Source organism: Rhinolophus sinicus, linkage group LG03, assembly GCF_036562045.2.
Source record: "Rhinolophus sinicus isolate RSC01 linkage group LG03, ASM3656204v1, whole genome shotgun sequence".
Taxonomy (NCBI): Eukaryota; Metazoa; Chordata; class Mammalia; order Chiroptera; family Rhinolophidae; genus Rhinolophus; species Rhinolophus sinicus.
The window spans coordinates 178,957,508-178,977,053 of record NC_133753.1 but is presented as its reverse complement, the minus strand read 5'-3'; the positions used below and the strand labels follow the sequence as shown (position 1 = coordinate 178,977,053).

The 19,546-nt window shown below is 38.1% G+C and overlaps 1 protein-coding gene across 1 annotated transcript; it reads left to right on the top strand.

Moving 5' to 3' along the window:
- The first annotated feature begins 16,818 nt into the window (after positions 1-16,818).
- Positions 16,819-17,315, top strand: LOC109450183 (Golgi phosphoprotein 3). Its single transcript, XM_074326729.1, has one exon. It carries the CDS (start codon positions 16,885-16,887, stop codon positions 17,185-17,187), a length of 303 nt encoding a protein of 100 aa, XP_074182830.1. The 5' UTR covers positions 16,819-16,884; the 3' UTR covers positions 17,188-17,315.
- Positions 17,316-19,546: the final 2,231 nt, after the last annotated feature.

Sequence of the window (19,546 nt, the reverse complement as noted above, 5' to 3'; positions counted from 1 at the left end):
TTGGGGAAACGGTACTACCTCAGCCAGTACAAGTTAGGTGAACTTGGACAACTTAACCTGTCAGAGTCTTGTTTTAGAGGTGGTTTGTGGCCCTCCCTCTTCCTAGGGGACTCGACTGTGTTCCAGCATCAGACATTTTTGTTTACATCTGTCCTCCCCAGTGGGCCATAACCTGAGGGCATCATCATCATACATCTTTGTAGCCCCAGTCTCTGGCATAATTCCAGTCCATCATCGGGCCTCAAAAACTGTTTAATGAACTAATGAGTAGAGAAAATAGCAGTGATTCTGTAGGCTGGGCAGTAATAAACCATACTCTCTGTCCTGTTAAGCGTTCTCTTGTAAGTATATTCTCTCTGAGCAAATTGAACAAATACAGGTTGGAATGCAAGAACAAACATTTACCAAGGATTAGACATGTTAAATGCATGAGGACAAAAGAGCTAAAAGATAATACCTGTAATCTAATGATTGCTTCCATAGAATATCCGTTACAAACAAAAGAAAGGCAATCATGTCAGTTTGCCAGCTATTTTGTCATCTGTTTTCTTATGGATAAAAACCTTATGGAACCATGTTCCACAATGCTTAATGCCAACCTGACGTAAAAACGCATATAATTTGATTTCCTGCCTGAAATTCACATTTAACATCCGACACTACGGTCTGAAAACTGTATGAGATGAACTGTTGGTCCCTAAAAACAATATTGCTTTCAGATTATAGCTTTGCCAGCTGTTGAAAGAGGAGAGCTAGTCCTCACTTCAGATTTTCCTTCCTTATGGAGGCACCTTCCATGACAGTCTCGCGTTGCTCTGCCCTTTAACTCCTCTGCAGGCGAGGAAGAGTCAAAGAACAGAATTTCGGGATGCCTTCTTACAGAAGGATATGTTCTTCTCTGTCCTTCTATGCCATAAGTGTGTAAGGACAGGCCCCTTGGGAGAGGCTTACGGTTGTCCAGTGGTGCCAGCAGACGGCAGTGTCTCTCTCTGGGGTGCAGTATTAGGAAGCCAGTTGTTGCCACAGACCAAAGCCGTGTGCTGTAATATCAGTTTGTCAGTATTGAGGATGACATTTTTATCTCCATCTGCCTGAATATCTATGCCTACTTCTAAGCTGGGGAGAGGTTTCTTCGATAGGACACTGGGTAAATTGTTGTGCACCCATGCAATGGCACCCTTAAACAAAAGGGGTTGGTCCTTCCTGTGTGCTGGTGTTGTACACTCTCTTAGGAGCGAGCAGAAAATATAAAACGATTAGCAGTATGTACAATATTCTATTGTATAAATGGGAAAAGAAAAAGTGGGGGTATTTGCATGTGTACAAAATATCTTGAGAGATTTCTACAGGCTGTGAACTTTATTCTTTTTGTAACTTTTCTGTCGTTCCTAGAGAGTTGGGATAGGAGGTGGAGGTTCCATGGTAGTAGTATTCGCCTACCAAAGGATAGACTGAAAACGAATATGATGAACACTGACAAATATTTAAAAAGAGTTTATCAAAGTGACTAGAGAGGAGCTAAACATTCACAGATTGGTAGTTTTCCTGTTCACCAACAACAGAGTTAGAAAATGTAAGGGACAGGAATTTGCAACAGAAAGCTGAGCATAAAACACCCAAGAATACACATAACAATATACAAGATCTTTACAAGCTAAAAAGTAAACTAGAGAACATAGGAGAAAACCTAAATAAATGGAGAATATTATTGGTCATAGATAGGAAGTCTCAATATTTTTGATGCCAGTTCTCTAAATTGATCCATAAAGTGAATATAATCCCTAAAATATCTTAATGATAATTTTGACAGCTAATTCAAGAATTCATAAGGCAAGAAGTACACACCTCACTTAGACAGTCAAAGGGGAGGAAATGATCAGTAAACATGAACGTTTATTCTCCCTCGTCATCACAGACATGTAAGTTACAATAAGGTGTAACTTTTCACCATATAATTGGCAAAAAGTCAAAACATTGATCCTACTAATCAAGACTGTGAGGAAATGGTATTCTCAACTCAGCTGATAGAAATAAATTATTCAGCTTCTCTGAAAAGCAACTTGGCATCTCTCAATATCTATCCTGTAGACACACTCAAACGTGTATTTTAAGTGACGTGCACAGAGATGTGTTTACCTGCATAATTTATAGTTGCAAAAAAAGGAAAAAAAAAAGAACAACCACCTAAATATACATCAGTACAGTAATAAATGGCTAAATAGACCATGGTAAATCCGTACTGTGAAATATTATGTAATCATTTAAAAGATTGATGTAAATAAATACTGGCATGGAGACTCCAAGACATATTAAGAATAAAAAGTAAAGTTTAGAATAATGTATTCAATAGCATCCCATTTATGAAAATGTATTTTAAAAAAACAATATTATATATTTGTGTGAGGCAAGTGCATGATTATACATTTACTTTTTAAAAAGATATTCACTAGAGACAGTAACCACCAGCCACCTGTGGCTTTTTCAATTAATTTTAATTTATTTAATTTAAACTTCAGCTTCTTGACCTCACTAGCCACAACTTAAGTGCTCAATCGCCACTTGTGGCCTGTGGCTACCTTACTGAGCAGCACAGATGATAAAACTTCCATTGTTGTGGAAGGTTTTACCAAATGCTGTGTCGAGTCTTAATATCTACAACCTCCTTCACCTAAGCTAGCAGCATCGGTATCACCTGGGAGCTTGTTAGAAATGCAGAATCTCGGGCTCCTCCCCAGACTTTCGGAACCAAAGTCTGCATGTCAACAAGAGCCTTGGGTAATTTGTGTGCACAGTAAGATTTACTAGCTCTGCACTAGTCTCCAATGAGAGTAGCATCCTTCTCGCCAGTGTTGAGAAGCTCCTTTAGCTAGTCTTTCCTCTGCACCCATTAACAAAGCTGATCCATCACCCGCTGATTATTAAGCAGTAGCATCTTTGTTTGAATCTCCTTAATTACATGAGCTTGAACAAGGTTGGATGCTTATAGAATAGAATTGATTTTTTTTTTTTTTTTAGGAGGTAAAGAAACTTACACAGATTTACTCATTCCTAAAGGATGGCGTCACAGCTGCAAGATATTATAAACAAGACATTTGAAAGTGGATAGAATCAGTGGGTCAGTAGATAATAAATAGTATATGGGTACTTGGCTCAGAATAAAATTTTCAGGAACAGCATCACATGTAAAATCAAAACTGATCTCTTAAAGATTTAGATAGAATTGAAAATGAGGTCCTCTTGAAATGTGTTAGAAGACTGAAAACGTAATGGTGAAACCACTGATTCAGGCAGTTCTGCTGCTAAAAAATTTTTTGCAAAAGTTTTATCTTTTGCAAACTTGCACACTACAAATTACAGGGCTTATGGGGGCAAAGTGTTGAAGCAGACCACTCAAAGCCTATACAATTCTGTAAAAAGAGTTTGTTTGAAAGGCATAATCCAGTAAGAAATACTGGCATAGTAACAGGCAACAAAGAAATACTACAGTAAGATTATACTTTTACTTTAAAAAAAACCAACACTGAAAGTACCTTGATGGAAGGAGGTACAGAAAATGGTGGGGACTTCTGGGATATGGCAACAAAATCAAAATGCACAAAGGTGGTGAAAACTGAGTATTATGAAAAAAATGAGTATTATTCACATATAAGATAGAGCATGTAACTAAATTGAGCCAAAAGGAAGAAGAGGGTATGAGGGGGAAAAAAGCAAAGTATAAAAGATTAGTATGTTACCCTTCACTTAAGCAAGGAGGATATATAAGAAAGTACACATGTATCGTATTTGTGCTAAATGTATACAGGAAAGATAAACCAGAGACTAAAGAGAATGGTTACCTATAGAGTGTGGGTAGCAAAGGGATAAAAAAGAAGGGGGAAGGAGGGCTGAGTGACAGAGATAAGAAGAGAGGGACACTTCTCTGAATATCCCTCCTGTATCTCTTTAACTCTGAGCTCCATAGGAATGTCTCACATATCCACAGAAAAAAAAAAGTATTAAAATCAACCAGGATGGGAGAAGAGCCCAAAATAGAATACAAATAGTAATAAATGAACAAATTAAATATATTACCAAAGACTAACATTACCATACTGAAGGAGATGGGAAAGAAAAGAACTAACCTAAGTAACTCTGGAAAACAACATATTACCTGGATACTGAAAGGCCAAAGACGAAAGAAACTGTTTACCATTACTACACTCTAGCTAGCAAATTTGTTTCTCCCAGGAGTGTGGGAAATTCAGTAACAACTTTGTGTATATACTAGCACTGACAAATAAGTGAATATGTTGTATATAAGGGCCTGGTTTCTTATTCTCAGACAAACGTTACAAGTAAGGAAGGAGGGATGGTTAGAAGTAACCTGCGGTGTTCAGTGGGAATCAGAGGTATCAGTATTAAAATCATTGTATTTAATATATATTTAATACACACACACTCCTACATTTAAATGTGTGTATGTGCATGGGTTAGTATACCTACATACATCTCCTAGTTGCATCTGCTAAGAAGGCCTAGCAGCAGTGGTACTCTTGTGACAATGAGCATACCTAGAACCTAGATCTTGGATTCTAAACACCATTCTCCAATAGAAGGAACTGAGTCTACTTTGGAAAAATACAAGATGAGCATGGAATGACCTGTTGTATCAGAAAATAAGAAGGTGCTTGAGGTACTTGAAACAGAATGGGCACATGTCAAAAAGACAGAGGAACCAACGTGAAGGAGTTCCCCATGGACAGAGCTGGAACAATTGGAGCAAAAAGATAATAATAGTGTTGGATTTCACTCAGTAAATTTCCATGAGTCCTTACTGATATAAATAATTGAATGAATAAATAAATGGAGGAAACAGTATCTTTTCCTTACAAAAAATTCCAACTAATAAGTATGGAAGGAATAAAAAAATAAAAATCACCACCAGGCAGACAATACCGTAATTGTTGCAAGCCTGGTCAATTGATGGATGCTAAAATCGGTTGCGAGTGTTTGAGGAGAAATAGGGTATTTCCTAGTCTCAAAGTATGTCTCTGACATATTTATCAATTGCCTCAGAAAAAATTACTATGGCGAAGTCCTACGGACACCACCTCAGCCAAGTGATCAAGGTGAATGTCACCAATAATAAATCGCATTGACATCATTATGCACTGAGATGGATACAACATCACTTCTGTGGTAATCTTTCCAAAAATGCAAAACCTCAGTCTATTCATGAGAAAACATCCAAGTTTTAAGACATTCTACAAAATAACTATCAAGGTCATGAAAGACAAAGAAAGACTGAGGAACCATGACAGATCGGAGGAGACAATAAATAAATGCAATGTACATCCTGAATTGGATCCTGAAACAGAAAAAGGACATTAAGCGGAAAATTAGTGAAATTTAAATAAAGTCTGTGTTTGTTTAATAGTATTTACCAGTGCTATTTTTCTGGTTTTGTTCATTGTAGAATGGTTATGGGATTGTGAGAAACAAGGGAAGTAGGGAGAAAAATGTTTGTGAACTCTACTATCCTTTTGTACTTGTATTTCAAAAGAACAATTAAAAAGAACATGGAGAGAAAGGGCATTGTTTTCAATACTCTACTTTGCATTTGCGGTATTCAACCATGCTATTGTGCTTGCATCTCACTGCTCCACTTGGCATAAAACATTTACATGCTGGGAAATTTTGGAGATGAATCAGTATAGTTTCCATGGCATCCTGACCTCATTTCCCTACTTTCCAATCTCATATGAGCTAATATACCTTAAAGAATTATAGCAGAATAGACCATATTGCATGTGAAATGTTTGATTAAAATGGAATCATGAAGTATAAGAGGGGGGAAAAATCAGTATTTAAAATTCAATATAGGACTGCCATGGCCAAAACAATCTTGGAAAAGAACAAATTGGAAGACTCAAACTTCCTGATTTCAAAACTTATTACAAAGTGACCATAATCTAAACAGTATGATATTGGCATAAGGGCAGACGTAAAGACCAAAGGAATAGAATAGAAAGCGCAGAAATAAACCCAAACATATGTGGTCAATTGACTTCAACAAAACTGCCAAGACCATTAAATGAAAAAAGGATAGTCTTTTCCACAAATAGTACTGAGAACACTGGATATCTACATGCAAAAGAAGGAAGTTAAATTCTTATATGATACCATATACAAAAATTAACTCAAAATACATCAAAGTCCTAAGCTTAAGAGCTGAAACTGTGACACTATTAGATGAGCATAGGAAAAAAACCTTCAGGACAATGGATTTGGCAATAATTTCTTGGCTATGACACCAAAAGCATAGGCAACATAGAAAAATTGGACTTCATCAAAAGTAAAAACTTTTGTAATTCAGAGGACATTTTCAAGAGAGTGAAGACAGCCCAAAGAATAGGAGTTAGCCCACAAATCATATCTTTGATAAAAGATTAATATCCAGAATATATAAATAACTCCAAAACAATAGCCAAAAAAAAAATGGGGTAAGGTCATGAATAGGAATATTTCTCCAAAGAAGATATAAACCTAGCCAATAAGCGCATGAAAAGATACAACATTATTAGTCTTAGGGAACTGCAAATCAAAACCGCAATGAGATACTACTTCACACCCATTAGGATAGCTATTATTTTAAAAAAACAAAACCCCCAATATGGAAAATAAGTGTTGGCAGGCTTTGGAGAAATTGGAACCTTCAGGTATTGCTAGTGGAAATGTAAGCTGGTGTAGCCAGTGTGGAAAACAGTTTGCAGTTCCTCGAAAGTTAAACGTGGAATTACTGTATGATCCAGCCATTCCACTCCTATGTATATACCCAAAGGAATGAAAGCAGGGACTCAAACAGATACTTGTACACCAATATTCATAACAGCATTATCCACAATAGTCAAAAGGTAGAAACAATCCAAGGGCCTGTCAACAGGTGAATGGATAAACAAAATGTGGTATATGCATATAATGGGATATTATTCAATCACAAAAAGGGATGAAATTCTGATATATGCTGCAACATGGATGAACCTTGAAAACATGCTAAATGAAATGAGCCAAACACAAAAGGGCAAATACTGTATGGCTTCTCTTGTACGAAGTACCTAGAATAGGCAAGTTCAGGGAGATAGAAAGTAGAATAGAGGTTACCAGGGGTCGAAAGGAGGAGGTAATGGGGGATTGTTGTTTAACGGGCACAGAGTTTCTGGGAAAATAAAAAGTTCTGGAAATGGACAGTGTTGTTGGTTCACAACATTGTGAATGCCCTTCCTGCCACTGCATTGTATGCTTAAAAATGTTTAAAATGGTAAATTTTATGATACATATATTTTTAACTCAATAAAGCACTTGATTTGAACTATATATGTATAATTATAGTAATTACCAATTATAAGTAGGTATTTTTGTACTTTATCTACATCCCCCAAAGTTTATGTATTCTAGTTGTCCAAAAAACATTTTAAGGAACTGTCGTGCGGGGCGTCCTGCGGGGTCTCTGCTCCCGCTCCCCACACAAGAATGCAGGATATGGTGAGGCCAAAAAGGAACACCCACAGAGCCATAGGTGGGGGAGTCATACCACTATATTCTCGCTGGCAGCATCCGCCTCTCTGCAATCCGCTCTTTCTAGCCCAGCCACCATCTTCTTGCTAGCCCCCATTTTTTTTCTCTCTGCTAGCACAGTCACAGCAGTTATATTAGTGGCCAATGGCTCACTGGTTACAGCTGACGGCCAACTAGCCACAGCTGATGGCCATGCAATCACAGTTGATGGCCATTTACTACCTGAGCCAGCACCTTTCTGTGAGGCCGAGAGCCTGGAAACTACTTTCTGGGGCTCTGTCCCCACAGGAACTTATCATTGAGAAAATGAGGGATCTCCTAAGTCTAGTCTGTCTTTGAGTGTATTTGTGTGTGTGTGTGTGTGTGTGTGTGTGTGTGTGTGTGTGTGTGTGATGGGAGATAGAAGACAAGAGAGAGAAGAGGGTGTTAGCCTCTCCATATTGTTCATCCTAGGAAAAAAAAGAACACTTTCACAAGATACTTTGGGAATGCTGCAGACAGATCAAGAAACAAAAGGAGGGAATGCATACTTAACAAACATCAAAAATGAAGGAGGGTATATCACCACAGATCCTACAGACATGAAAAGGCAAATAAAGGAATATAATGAACAACTAAATGCCAATAAACTTTAATAAAATTAGCTTAAAAGAGTTTCTTGAAAAACACAATGGACCAAATGGAGATAAAAAGAAATAAAAAGCCTGAATAACTCTATTTTTAAAGTTGAATTGATGATCAAAACCCTTCCTAATAAACTGAAAAATAAAAACCTAAATAAAAACTTGAAAAATAAACTACAGGTTCAAATTGTTTCCCTTTGGAATTCTATCAAACATTTAAGGAAGAGATAACACTATCTTACACAAACTCCTTTAGAAAGTAGAAACAGATACCGACTCATTTTATAAAGCTGGTACAACCCTGCCAAAACCTTGACAGAGACACTACAAGAAAAGATAATTGCAGACCAACCTCTCTCGTGATGTAAAACTCCTTCACAAAATATCAGCAAGTCGAAAGCAGCAATACTACATCATGTTTAGGTGGGTTTCTTCCAGGTGTGCAAGGTTGCCTTAACCTTTGAAAATCAATTGATGTTATTTGCCACATTGATAGAATAAAGGAGAAAAACCATGTACCAATAAATGCAAAAAACTGCCACTGATAAAATTCAGTAGCCATCGTGATTTAAAAACAAAAACCTCTTTGCAAACTAAGGCTAGAAGGGAACTTCTTATTGAAAGGCATCTAGGAAAAACCTAAAGATAACATACTTCATGGTGAAATATTGAATACTTTCCCCCTAAGTATGTGAACAAGGCTAACACTTTCGCTTTCACCACTTCTGTTCAATGTTTGTGGGGACAGAGCCAGGAGTGCAGTTTCCAGGCTCTCGGCCTCACGTGGAAAGGTGCTGGCTCAGGTAGTAAATGGCCATCAACTGTGATTGGATGGCCATGAGCTGTGGCTAGTTGGCCGTCAGCTGTAACCAGTGAGCCATTGGCCAATAATATAACTGCCGTGGCTACCCTAGCAGCAAATGGGGGCTACCAAGAAGATGGTGGCTAGCAAGGGGTAAGTGTGGATTGAGGATTGCATAGAGATGGATTGCAGTTAGCAAGTGAGGTTGGTTGGCAGAGACAAGCGGACAGCGGGTTGTGGATCGTGTGGCTCCTGCCTCCTGTGTCTCCAGCCCAGCCTCCAGCGAGACTACAATGGTGTGACTTCCCTATTTATGGCTTTGTTGGTGTTCCGTTTTGGCCTCACCATGTCCTGCGTTCTTATGTGGGAAGTGGGACCAGAGACCCCGCAGGCTACCCCGCACGACACATGGCACAGCGAGCAGGGTCTCCTGCATGACAATGTTATAATGTGGTCCTAGCCAATATTAAAAGCTAAGAAAAAGATATAAAAGTCACACATATTACAAAGGAAGCAATAAAACCATCTCCATTTTAAAAAGCATTAAAATTCACAATATACTAAGACACTATTTTAACAAAAGACACCTAAACCTCTACAGTAAAAATTATAACACATTACTGCCAGGACTTAAGTTGTAATTTAACGACTGCTATTTATTCAAATAGTTTGTGAGGAGGTTCTGTTGGAGGCACTTAAATGTTTGGATGAAGCATCCCTCAAGCTGGACAAAAGCCTTACGCAGGCCCTGGAAAGATTTGCACTCACAGCTGGTCAAAATTTTATAACAGAAGAGTAAATCCACAATTATTATGTATTTTCCTCATCCTCTCTGCACTATATTGGTGTACCCGTTCCATAGCACACTATGTATGACATTCCAGAAAAGGGAGGGGAAGCATGATTGAAAACACAAGCGTTTTATCTTACTGATTTTCCATTGATGTTTGCTTAGCATATACTACCGTACGTACATCTGGAGAAAAGGAAAGGATCACGTTTACCTGAAAGCCAAGCCCATTAAATCCAGAGGAAGCAGAACTGTTACTCTTGCCCTCGTGAGCAAATGATTGATACAAAGTGAGTGCTCGTCTCTTACTGTAACAGAGAGCTCGGTACATGTAAAGAGCCCAAATCCACCTCTTCTCTCCCTCTTCTCTCCTTCTCTCATCCTTTCAGAGGTTTCTAGTTTCAAGTTTTGGTGAGCTTAATTCTGACCCGTTTGTGCAAAAAACCATTTGCCCTGTAAGCAAACAAGGCCACTTTCTTGTCTATGTTGCTTATGATCAAGCAATATTTGGGCTTACACTTTTGTCAGCTTGAAATCATTTCAATATTAACAACATTTTTATATTTAGTTTTGGGTTTTTCTAGCTAAGATTAGTAAAGCATAAATTAAAAATCACTGGGAGACTTTCTAAATATTTGGTTTATTTTACACACAATGGCAAAGAGATTTTTTTTTCTGTTCAGCAATTCCAAGTTACAAATAAGGCCAGAGTAGCAGTTTAATGTCTTTACCATTTTCTTTGCCCCCAGAAAAAAAAAAATTAATAGACTCCGTGGTAGGCAGAATGCCCCTTTCCCAAAGATGTCCTCCTTTTAATCCCCCAAACCTGTGAGTATGTTATTTCACATGACAAGGGAGAATTAAGGTTGCTGCTGGAATTGTTCTCTCATCAACTGACTTCGAGAGGGGGACAGAATCGCAGATTATCCAGGTGGACCCTATGCAATCATGAGGCTCTTTATAAGTGGAAGAGGAGAGGTGGGGTCAGAGTGACTCATGAGAAGACTCACCTGGCCACTGCTGGCTCTGGAGATGGTAGGGGGCCACCAGCTAGGAATTCAGGCAGCCTCAAGAAGTGTAAAAGGTAAGAAAACCGATTCCTCTAAGGCCTGGAAGGAACACAGCCGTGCTGACACGTTCATTTTAGCTCATTAAGACCCAGTATAAACTTATGTCTTCCAGGATTATAAAATAATAGACCCGTGTTGGTTTTTAAACCACTAAATTGGTAGTCATTTGTTAAAGCTGCAATAGGAAACTAGCACAGAATCTTTAGAGTTGAATCACGTAATTGAGTACTTTGGACACAAGGTGGCACTAGACGACCAGATTTATCAAAGAATCCCTTTCAATTTTGTGATGCTAATATATTACTGAAGGCAATGACGTAGTTTTCTCCTAGCAAAAAAAAAAATTTTAAACATCTTGTCACCTTTGCATCGAAGTTTTCTTCAATATTATTAGTAAGTCCCTTAAACTGGCCTTGATGAATTTTTAATTTGATTTCTGGCAAAGGTGTTTTTGGTTTTTTTTTAAATCCATAATGATGAACTATAAATAAATAGAAGCCACTAGAATATGTGTCAGAATCGCAAGAACTTTCTTTGTTCCCAGTGCCTACAATACTGCCATCAGCCCATAGCAGGTGCCCAATAAATACTTGTTAAATGAAGAAACATCTCATGTCCAATTTGCACAGATAAATGGTTTGTCACGTCTTTTCTGACACTAACCTAAATAATCTGGAACTTGAAGATAATCTTTTGGTCCAAGAACTTTTAATTTAGCACTATGCAGAGAGCATTCATTTATTCGAATGTGCTTACAATGCATTCTCTGTGCTAGAAATGAAACAGCCATTCCTTGTTCTGTAGAGCCCACTCTGCCCTCCACCCAAGGTGTGTCCACTTCTGACACCAACGCACCCAGGCTTCCTAGTCTCCTTCCAGTGTGTGCTGATGACTTTGAGAGAGTGTGTGCATGGTCACAGAATAAGGGACCAAAAGTGAACCGCCTTGGGAAGCAGGGTTTCTGGGTACTCTATGCATTTCACGGTCCCTGCCCATGGCCTTGGGTGCTTTGCGCCTACTCTTCCCTCTGCCCCTGGGGCGTTGGGCCCTCTCCCTTGGCTTGTCCAACTCTCCAAGTCAAAGTGAGAAAGTGTCCTCTTTGGAGAGTTTTTGCCAGCGTACCTTATCCCCAAACACCCTGTAAATTCTGATTCCTCTCTCTACTCTTGTAGTACTGTGTGCTAGTACATACTGTGTTCCCTTTTCACATATTTCATAGTTAGTTGTGTAAAGTGGCACCAGATTATAATTTCCCTGTAGAAAGAGTTGTATTTTATTCTTTTTTGTATCCTCAACACCCAGCCAACACTGGGGACAAAGTAAATGCTTCTGAAAGGAAGAGAAGGAGGGAGGCAGGCGGGTGTCCCATCATTGGGCTCAGACTGCAGATAGGTAAAACAACTGTTGCTGATTTCTTAATATTTATGTATAGGCGTGTGCACATAGGTTTAACCCAGAAGTAATCAGGATTACATTCATTATTTCAGCATCATTACCTTTTACAAACTCTTAGGGTAGTAAATATAATGAGACCTAAAACCAATGCTGTCTTTCCTCTTTTAAAAAGATAAGGAAGGAATTTGAATGCAAGTTGTAATGTTTTTCTTCAAAGAGGAATGATTTGCCACTCTTTAATTTGATAAAGCTCTTTATGCTTCAAGTACGGACTTGGGCGTTAAATATTAATAAACCTCGGAAAGCAGGAATCAAATCCTCAACCCTTCGTGAATTAATTATCACAACTTTAAAACTCCAATTTTACAAAGCAAATCATAAAGAGCAAAATGGCTTTTCCAAGTCATGTGTTCTTTTTGGTATTAACTCACATAATTAAATAAAATTTTGTGTATATTAAGCTCGGTATTAATACCATAACATAGTTTGCTATTATTATTGTATAATTTCAACTATATATTTTTTGCATTCAATATAATGACTATATTATTTTTCATCAACTTTTATTTTTATCAAAGTGCTGTTTGAATAGTATAAAAGATCAAATACTGCAATAAAGTAATTTTTACAAAACAGCGCTCCATTCTCTTCACCTTCCTACCCCCATTATCCACCAAGTAACCAATTTTAATTTTTTTAGCTATTTTCTCTGATTTTACTTTCTTATTTCTAAATCATATATGTGTACACTACTATCCCTTGACTCATCTGAATAGACTTAACTGTTGATTTCCAGTTATAGATAATAAGGATTTTAGATCATTTGTAGCCCCTCTTTCTCTTCCACCATCTTCTCAATAAAACTATATCTCAAATACTGTTACATCTGTATTCCGTGCTTTCATAATTTTGACTAGGTATATGTACTATGTAGTTTACTTTTGAGCCAAGTAGCATAAATTATACATCCTTTCTCACATAACTTGTTTTTTTATCTGAAGTTAAAAATTGCCTCATTTTAAAACATTTTCTTAATTTTCTTCGAACATCTGACTAGATATTCCCACATCCTCAACAACTCTGTAAAATTTTACAAAACTTGTTAGGTAATTGAGGAATTGTGTCTCCATCCCCCACCCTCTTCAGTCCCAGACAGCCCTCCCAGTGCCTCCACCCTCTTATTGCTATCTGGATGGCTCCTCTGTGGGCCTGTCAGTCCGCTGTTGTACTGGGACTTCCATTTGCCACCACCAGGGAAACTCTCTTTGCCTCTATTGGATCCTGTTTCCTCCATTCCTTGTATCTCAATACCTCAATATCCTCCTAAGTTGAGCCCTTTTGTGTGAGCGTGCACACACATTCTCGGCATTTTAAGAAACGTGATTAGGAAGTCTATTTAGAATTCTTGGTTTAAAACAAAACAATTCTCCCTTGGAAATTGGAAAGTCTAGCTTCATTATTTGAAGGTCTACCTCCCATTCAGGAAATTTGATGCCATTCTTATTCACAATCTTCTATCCATTATTTGTCTCACCCTCGTCCCCTTCACTCTCACCAGATGCTTTTAGAATCTTCTCTTTATCCCCAGTGTTTAAAATTTCAAGATAATGAGCCTTTTGTTGTTGGTTTTTTGTTGTTTGTTGGGGGTTTTGTTTTTGTTTTGTTTTGTTTGCTTTTTGTCTTTTATTCATTGGGCTCGATACCAAAAGGGCTTTTTGAGAAGAGGCTCATCTTCTGCTCTGGAGAAATCTCTTATGTGATTTTATAATACTTTTCTCCACCATTCTTTTCTGTCCTCTCTGGCACTCCTATTATTCAGCTTTTAAGCCTCCTGCATTGATCAACTAATTTCTTAAGTTTTCTCTCTTATTCTCTAATTATTTTGCTCTACAGTTTGGATTCCCTAACTATATCATCCACTTTTCTACTGAGGTTTTCATTTCTGCATTCCAAATTTATTCTCCTAATGTTTGTGCCGTTGTTCTCCAAATAGTCTTCTTTTTAAAACTACCATTTTATTCCTGTTTTATGGATATAACATCCTCTCTTATATTTCTGAGAACAGTAATGATTTCTTTTCCCCATTTTTCTTCTCCCTCGCAGTTTCCTCCGAGTTCCTTTAAAAAGAAAAAAGAAAAGAAAAAAAACAGGTTAATTGGGGATATAATTTATATGCCATAAAATTCACCCATTTTAAGTGTCTAATTCATTGACGTTTCGTATATTTATTGAGTCGTTCAACCACCACTGCAATCCAGTTTTAGAATATTCCCATCACCCCAAAAAGATTTCTTGTGCCGATTTGCAGTTCATCTCCATTCCCAACGCTAGTCCCAAACTGCCACTAATCTGCTTTCTGTCTCCATACATTTGCCTTTCCTAGACATTTCATATAAATAGAATCATAATGATATGTGTTCTGTATCCCATTTCTTTCACTTCACATGATATTTTTGAAGGTCATCCTTCTTGCAGCTTACGGCACTAGTACCTTTTTATTGTTGAAGAGCATTGCATTGTGTTGATTTTGTTTTGTCCTTCACCAGCTGACGAGACATTTGGGTTATTTACACTTTGGTGAAATTATAAACATATGTTTGTTATTTTAATATTTTAGTTTGAACTCTATGTTTCACATTACAGAGTTCTTGCCCAGTGTATGATGCTCCCTGGCAGTCTGCTTATATTTAGAAATGGAGGCCAGAAAATTTATTTGGAAGCTGTGTATGTGTGTGGTGGGAGGTGGCGAAGTGGGGGCTTCATGGTCACTCTTTGGGGAATATCTTCATGTCAGTGTTTTCCATCCTTCTTCTCTTGGGCTGGTGGAATTTTCCAGAGGAGACTCTTCACTGTTTTGACTGGACGGAACAATCCTAGCTTCTAGTGTTCCATGCGTCAAGAGGAAAGAGAAGGCTGAAATGTCATCAATTTTAGGACATAAGCTTTTACTTAATCCCCTTGTTTTCTGTAGGAGATCTCTGCCTCCTTCAACTGTGCCTTATGTCCCTGAGTCAAGAGACCCTCTGTTTTATTGTTTTATTGTCTTACGCTGAGGTGGTGGCACCGAGTAGAGGAAATCTGGAGATGCTTTTTAAATAGACTTCCCAACAATCTCTCTGTTTTTAGCTCTACCATTATCTGCTCCTCCTTCCCCAGTTCCACAGCTATCTGGTGCCAATTTCTGAATCTTTGGGGTTCTGCAGGGTAAAGTAGGCTACCTCTCTGCTTTGCCCATGGCCACTTTGGGATTAGCTTTTGTGGATCCACTAATTTATCTACCATTTTCTATGTACTTTGTAGTGTCCCAAATTTTACTGCTATTGTTTTCTTTCCTGATCTCATTATGGGCTAGTGCTTCTATAAAAATCCTTTTACTCTCATTTTCATAGCACTTTCATCTGGAACAGAGTGTTTGTTCAACCAGCTATCTTTAATGAGAATCTCAATTTAATTCTTTAATGAAAAAGAAAACTTTCAATCCCAAATAATTTAAGTAGATACCTCACTCTCAAAGAAGCGTATCCTAACTCCCCACTCCTTACATGTGTGTTGCACATACTGACTTCCTTCCAGGAGTACAGATGGGAAGGCCTGCAGGAGGAATAGCTTCATAGTGAGAAACCTGACAAGCATTATGTCAGCCAGGTCATTAAGGTCAATATCAACGTGGTAAATCACGTTCATAATGTATAGCCTTGGTGGTCCACTCTCAAACACATAACCCCAGTCTAATCGTGAGAAAAACATCAGGCAAATCCCAATCGAGGGACAATCAGCAACGTACCTGACCGGTATTTCTCACAACTGTCAAGGTCATCAAAAGCAAGAAAAGTCTGGAGACCTGTCACAGCGAGGACATATGATGAATAAAGGTTATATGGTGACTTGGAGGGGATCCTGGAGCAGAAAATGAGCATCAGGCCAAAACTAAGGAAATCTGAATAGTGTATGGACTTCAGTTAAAGTAATGTATCAGTATCAGTTCCTTAATGTGACAAATGTACCACAGTAATGGGGAAACTGGGTGTGGGGCATATGGGAACTCTTTAGTATCATCACAAGGTTTTTATGAATCTAAAATTATTCTTTTTAAAAGTTTATTAACAATAAAAATAAACCCTTCTCATTTATCCTTTGGCTATTTATTGACACCTTCATGCCAAAAGAAATGTGCCAGAAATTACCCTTGTACAATCTGGCTCATTTTTACCTCACAATAAAACTATCAGCAATCTGTTCTAATTCATGTATTAGAATAGTTTATTCATTCTCTTTTCCAAATATTTATTGAGCAAATCCTATGTTCCAGGAAAAAACTTGTTGCCGGGTCTACAGAGATTAATAAAATATGATTCCTGGGCCACAAAAAGTTCACATTCTGGGAACACAGACAGACATACCACCCTTCTTGTGTTCCACTTTTCTAGAAACACACCAGCTATGATGAATGTGTTTTACTATTCATATTTAGAGAACAAAGAAAATAACAGCTGATATTTTTCTATAACTTTTAAAAGCTTTTGTTTAGGTGATACGTGGAATCCCCTAGAATTGTGTTATCAGTTAGGAAACATGCAAGAAAGATTAGCTAACAACCTGGTAGAAAAGGGCGTATTGACAACAGAGAAACAGAACTTCCTACTGTTTGACATGACGACACATCCCCTCACCAACAACAACATTAAGCAGCGCCTCATCAAGAAGGTCCAGGAAGCTGTTCTGGACAAATGGGTGAATGACCCTCACCGCATGGACAAGCGCTTGCTGGCCCTCATTTACCTCGCCCATGCCTCCGATGTTCTGGAGAATGCGTTTGTGCCCCTTCTGGATGAGCAGTACGATTTAGCCACCAAGAGAGTGCGGCAGCTCATGGACTTAGACCCTGAAGTGGAATGTCTGAAGGCCAACACCAATGAGGTTCTGTGGGCAGTGGCGGCTGCATTCACCAAGTAACTGCTCAGAGGGAAGTGTTCTCCTTCTCGCTCATAAACCAGGATCTTTTCTTTGCTCGGCTTCTGGTTTTCTGCATTTGTACTTTCCCACATTATAATTGATTGGCTTTTGTTTTATGAAATGATAGGTGGTTTGTGTGTGTGTGTGTGTAGGAATCTGCTGGTATGTGAGATTTCTATTTAAGTTTAGAAAAACGTTTTACTGCCTATTGGCATGTCATTCCTTCTTGGGTTCAAGGGAGTTGCCCTTCTCACTATAATAGGTTTGGAATTCTGTTATGTTTACTTTCAAACCACCTCCAGTTCCAAACATACATCATTAGTATCTCCTCAGTTTAAAATTTTCCTCAAGTAAAAATTCTTCTATATTCTTCAAAAATTGAGACAGAAGTCACACACAAATCACACACATGCACAAAATATTTAAGTCACCAAAAGCAAAAAGCTGTATTTATGAGGAATTCTATGGTAGAGCTCAGTTGAAGATGCATACCATAGAAGTAGTTTTTCCTGGCATTATGCTAAGTCAGACAGAGAAAGACAAATACTGTATGATATCACTTATACGTGGAATCTAAAACAGCCGAATTCATAGAAACAGAGAGTAGAAGAACTGGGGGGTGAGGGAACTGGGGAGATGCAGGTCAAACAGTACGAACTTCCAGTTATAAGATGAATAAATTCTGGGGACCTAGTGTACAGCATGGGATTACAGTTAATAATACTGAATTTGAAAATTACTGAGAGGAGATCTTAAATGTTCTCAGTACAAAAAGAAATGCTAATTATATGATGTGATGGAGGTGTAAGCTAAATGGCATGGTGGTAATGAATTTGTGTTACACAAGTGTATCAAATCAACACATTGTACACCTTGAAATGTCAATTATATCTCAATATGTATTATATATACATCATATTTTATATACGTGTGTGTGTGTGTATATATATATATATATATATATATATATATATTATATCTCAATGAAGCTGGGAAAACTTTGCTTTCCACAATCTTGTATTTGGATATTTTCACCATTCAATCATAGGTAAATTGTTCCACAAAGACGTTTGTGTTGAGATACAGCCCATTTATGCTGTGTATAGTGTGGACTTCACTTGAATTGCTCCTCAATTATGAAGCTATACTGTTACCAAAGCTTCACAATAAATCTTGGTAACTGAGGACCAGTCCTTCCTCAAAATTGTGTTGGTGATTCTGAGCCCTTTGCTCTTGCGTATGAGTTTTAGAAACACCTTATCAAGTTTCCTGAAATATCCTGTGGGGATTTTGACTGGTATGACATTAACTATACAGATTTATTTGAGGGAACTGACATCTTTATGATATTCTTTCCATCTAGGAACATGGCATAACTTTCTGTGGTGAATTAAATACGGGCACAAATTCTTTGCAGCAGCTTCTATCAAAAGGTGAGGTCTATTTTCCAACCTCTTGAATCTGGGGTGGCTTTGTTCTTTGCTTTATCCAATAGAGTGTGGCAGAAGTGACATTTTGCAAGTCCCAGAGTTTGGGACAGATAAAGTGATATTGTTTCTGCCTTCATTCTCTTGGAATGCTGCCCTGAGACCACCATAGCGTAATGAAGCCCAGGATAAAAGAGCATATGGAAAGAGAAACCCAGCTGTCTCAGCTAAGTTCAGCAACCAGCCAGCTGACCTGCCAGCTGAATGCAGCTGCGTGTAGGAGCGAGCCTAAGTGAAAGCAGCAGCGAAATGCTCAGCCAACCCAGAGAATTATGTGAAATGACAAATTCTTATTGATTTAAGCCACTAAGTTTTGAGGTGTCTTTCCACAAGAAAGACTAGCTGCAAGAGAAAATGGTACCCAAAAAATGAGGTGCTCTGTAGTAAAAAACCTAATACATGTGACATGGCCTTGGGACTGGCTGGTGGATAGAGGCTGGAAGGGTAACAAGGAGACTTAAGGGAGGCTGGAAAAGCAGTGAGGGAATTACTCTTGAAGTCTGGAAGGATGGTAAACCATGTTTTGTGCTAGTGAAAAAAATTGCCAAAACTGTTGTCAACACCACACCAAGCAGAAGAACTGCCTGGCCCACCCATAGAATCATGAGAAATAACTGAATTATTGTTGCATTTAAGACAATAAGTTTTGGGGTGGTTTTCTACAATAGATAAGTGGAACACTAATGAACTTGTGAATCTGACTGTTATGGACTGAATTATGGCACCTCAAAAGTGCATGTGTTGAAGCCCCTAATCCTCAATACATCTGTATTTGGATATAGGGCCTTTGGGGAGGTAATTAAGATTAAATGAGGTCATAAGAGTAGGGCCCTCATCTGATAAAACAGGTGTCCTTATAAAAAGAAGAGACA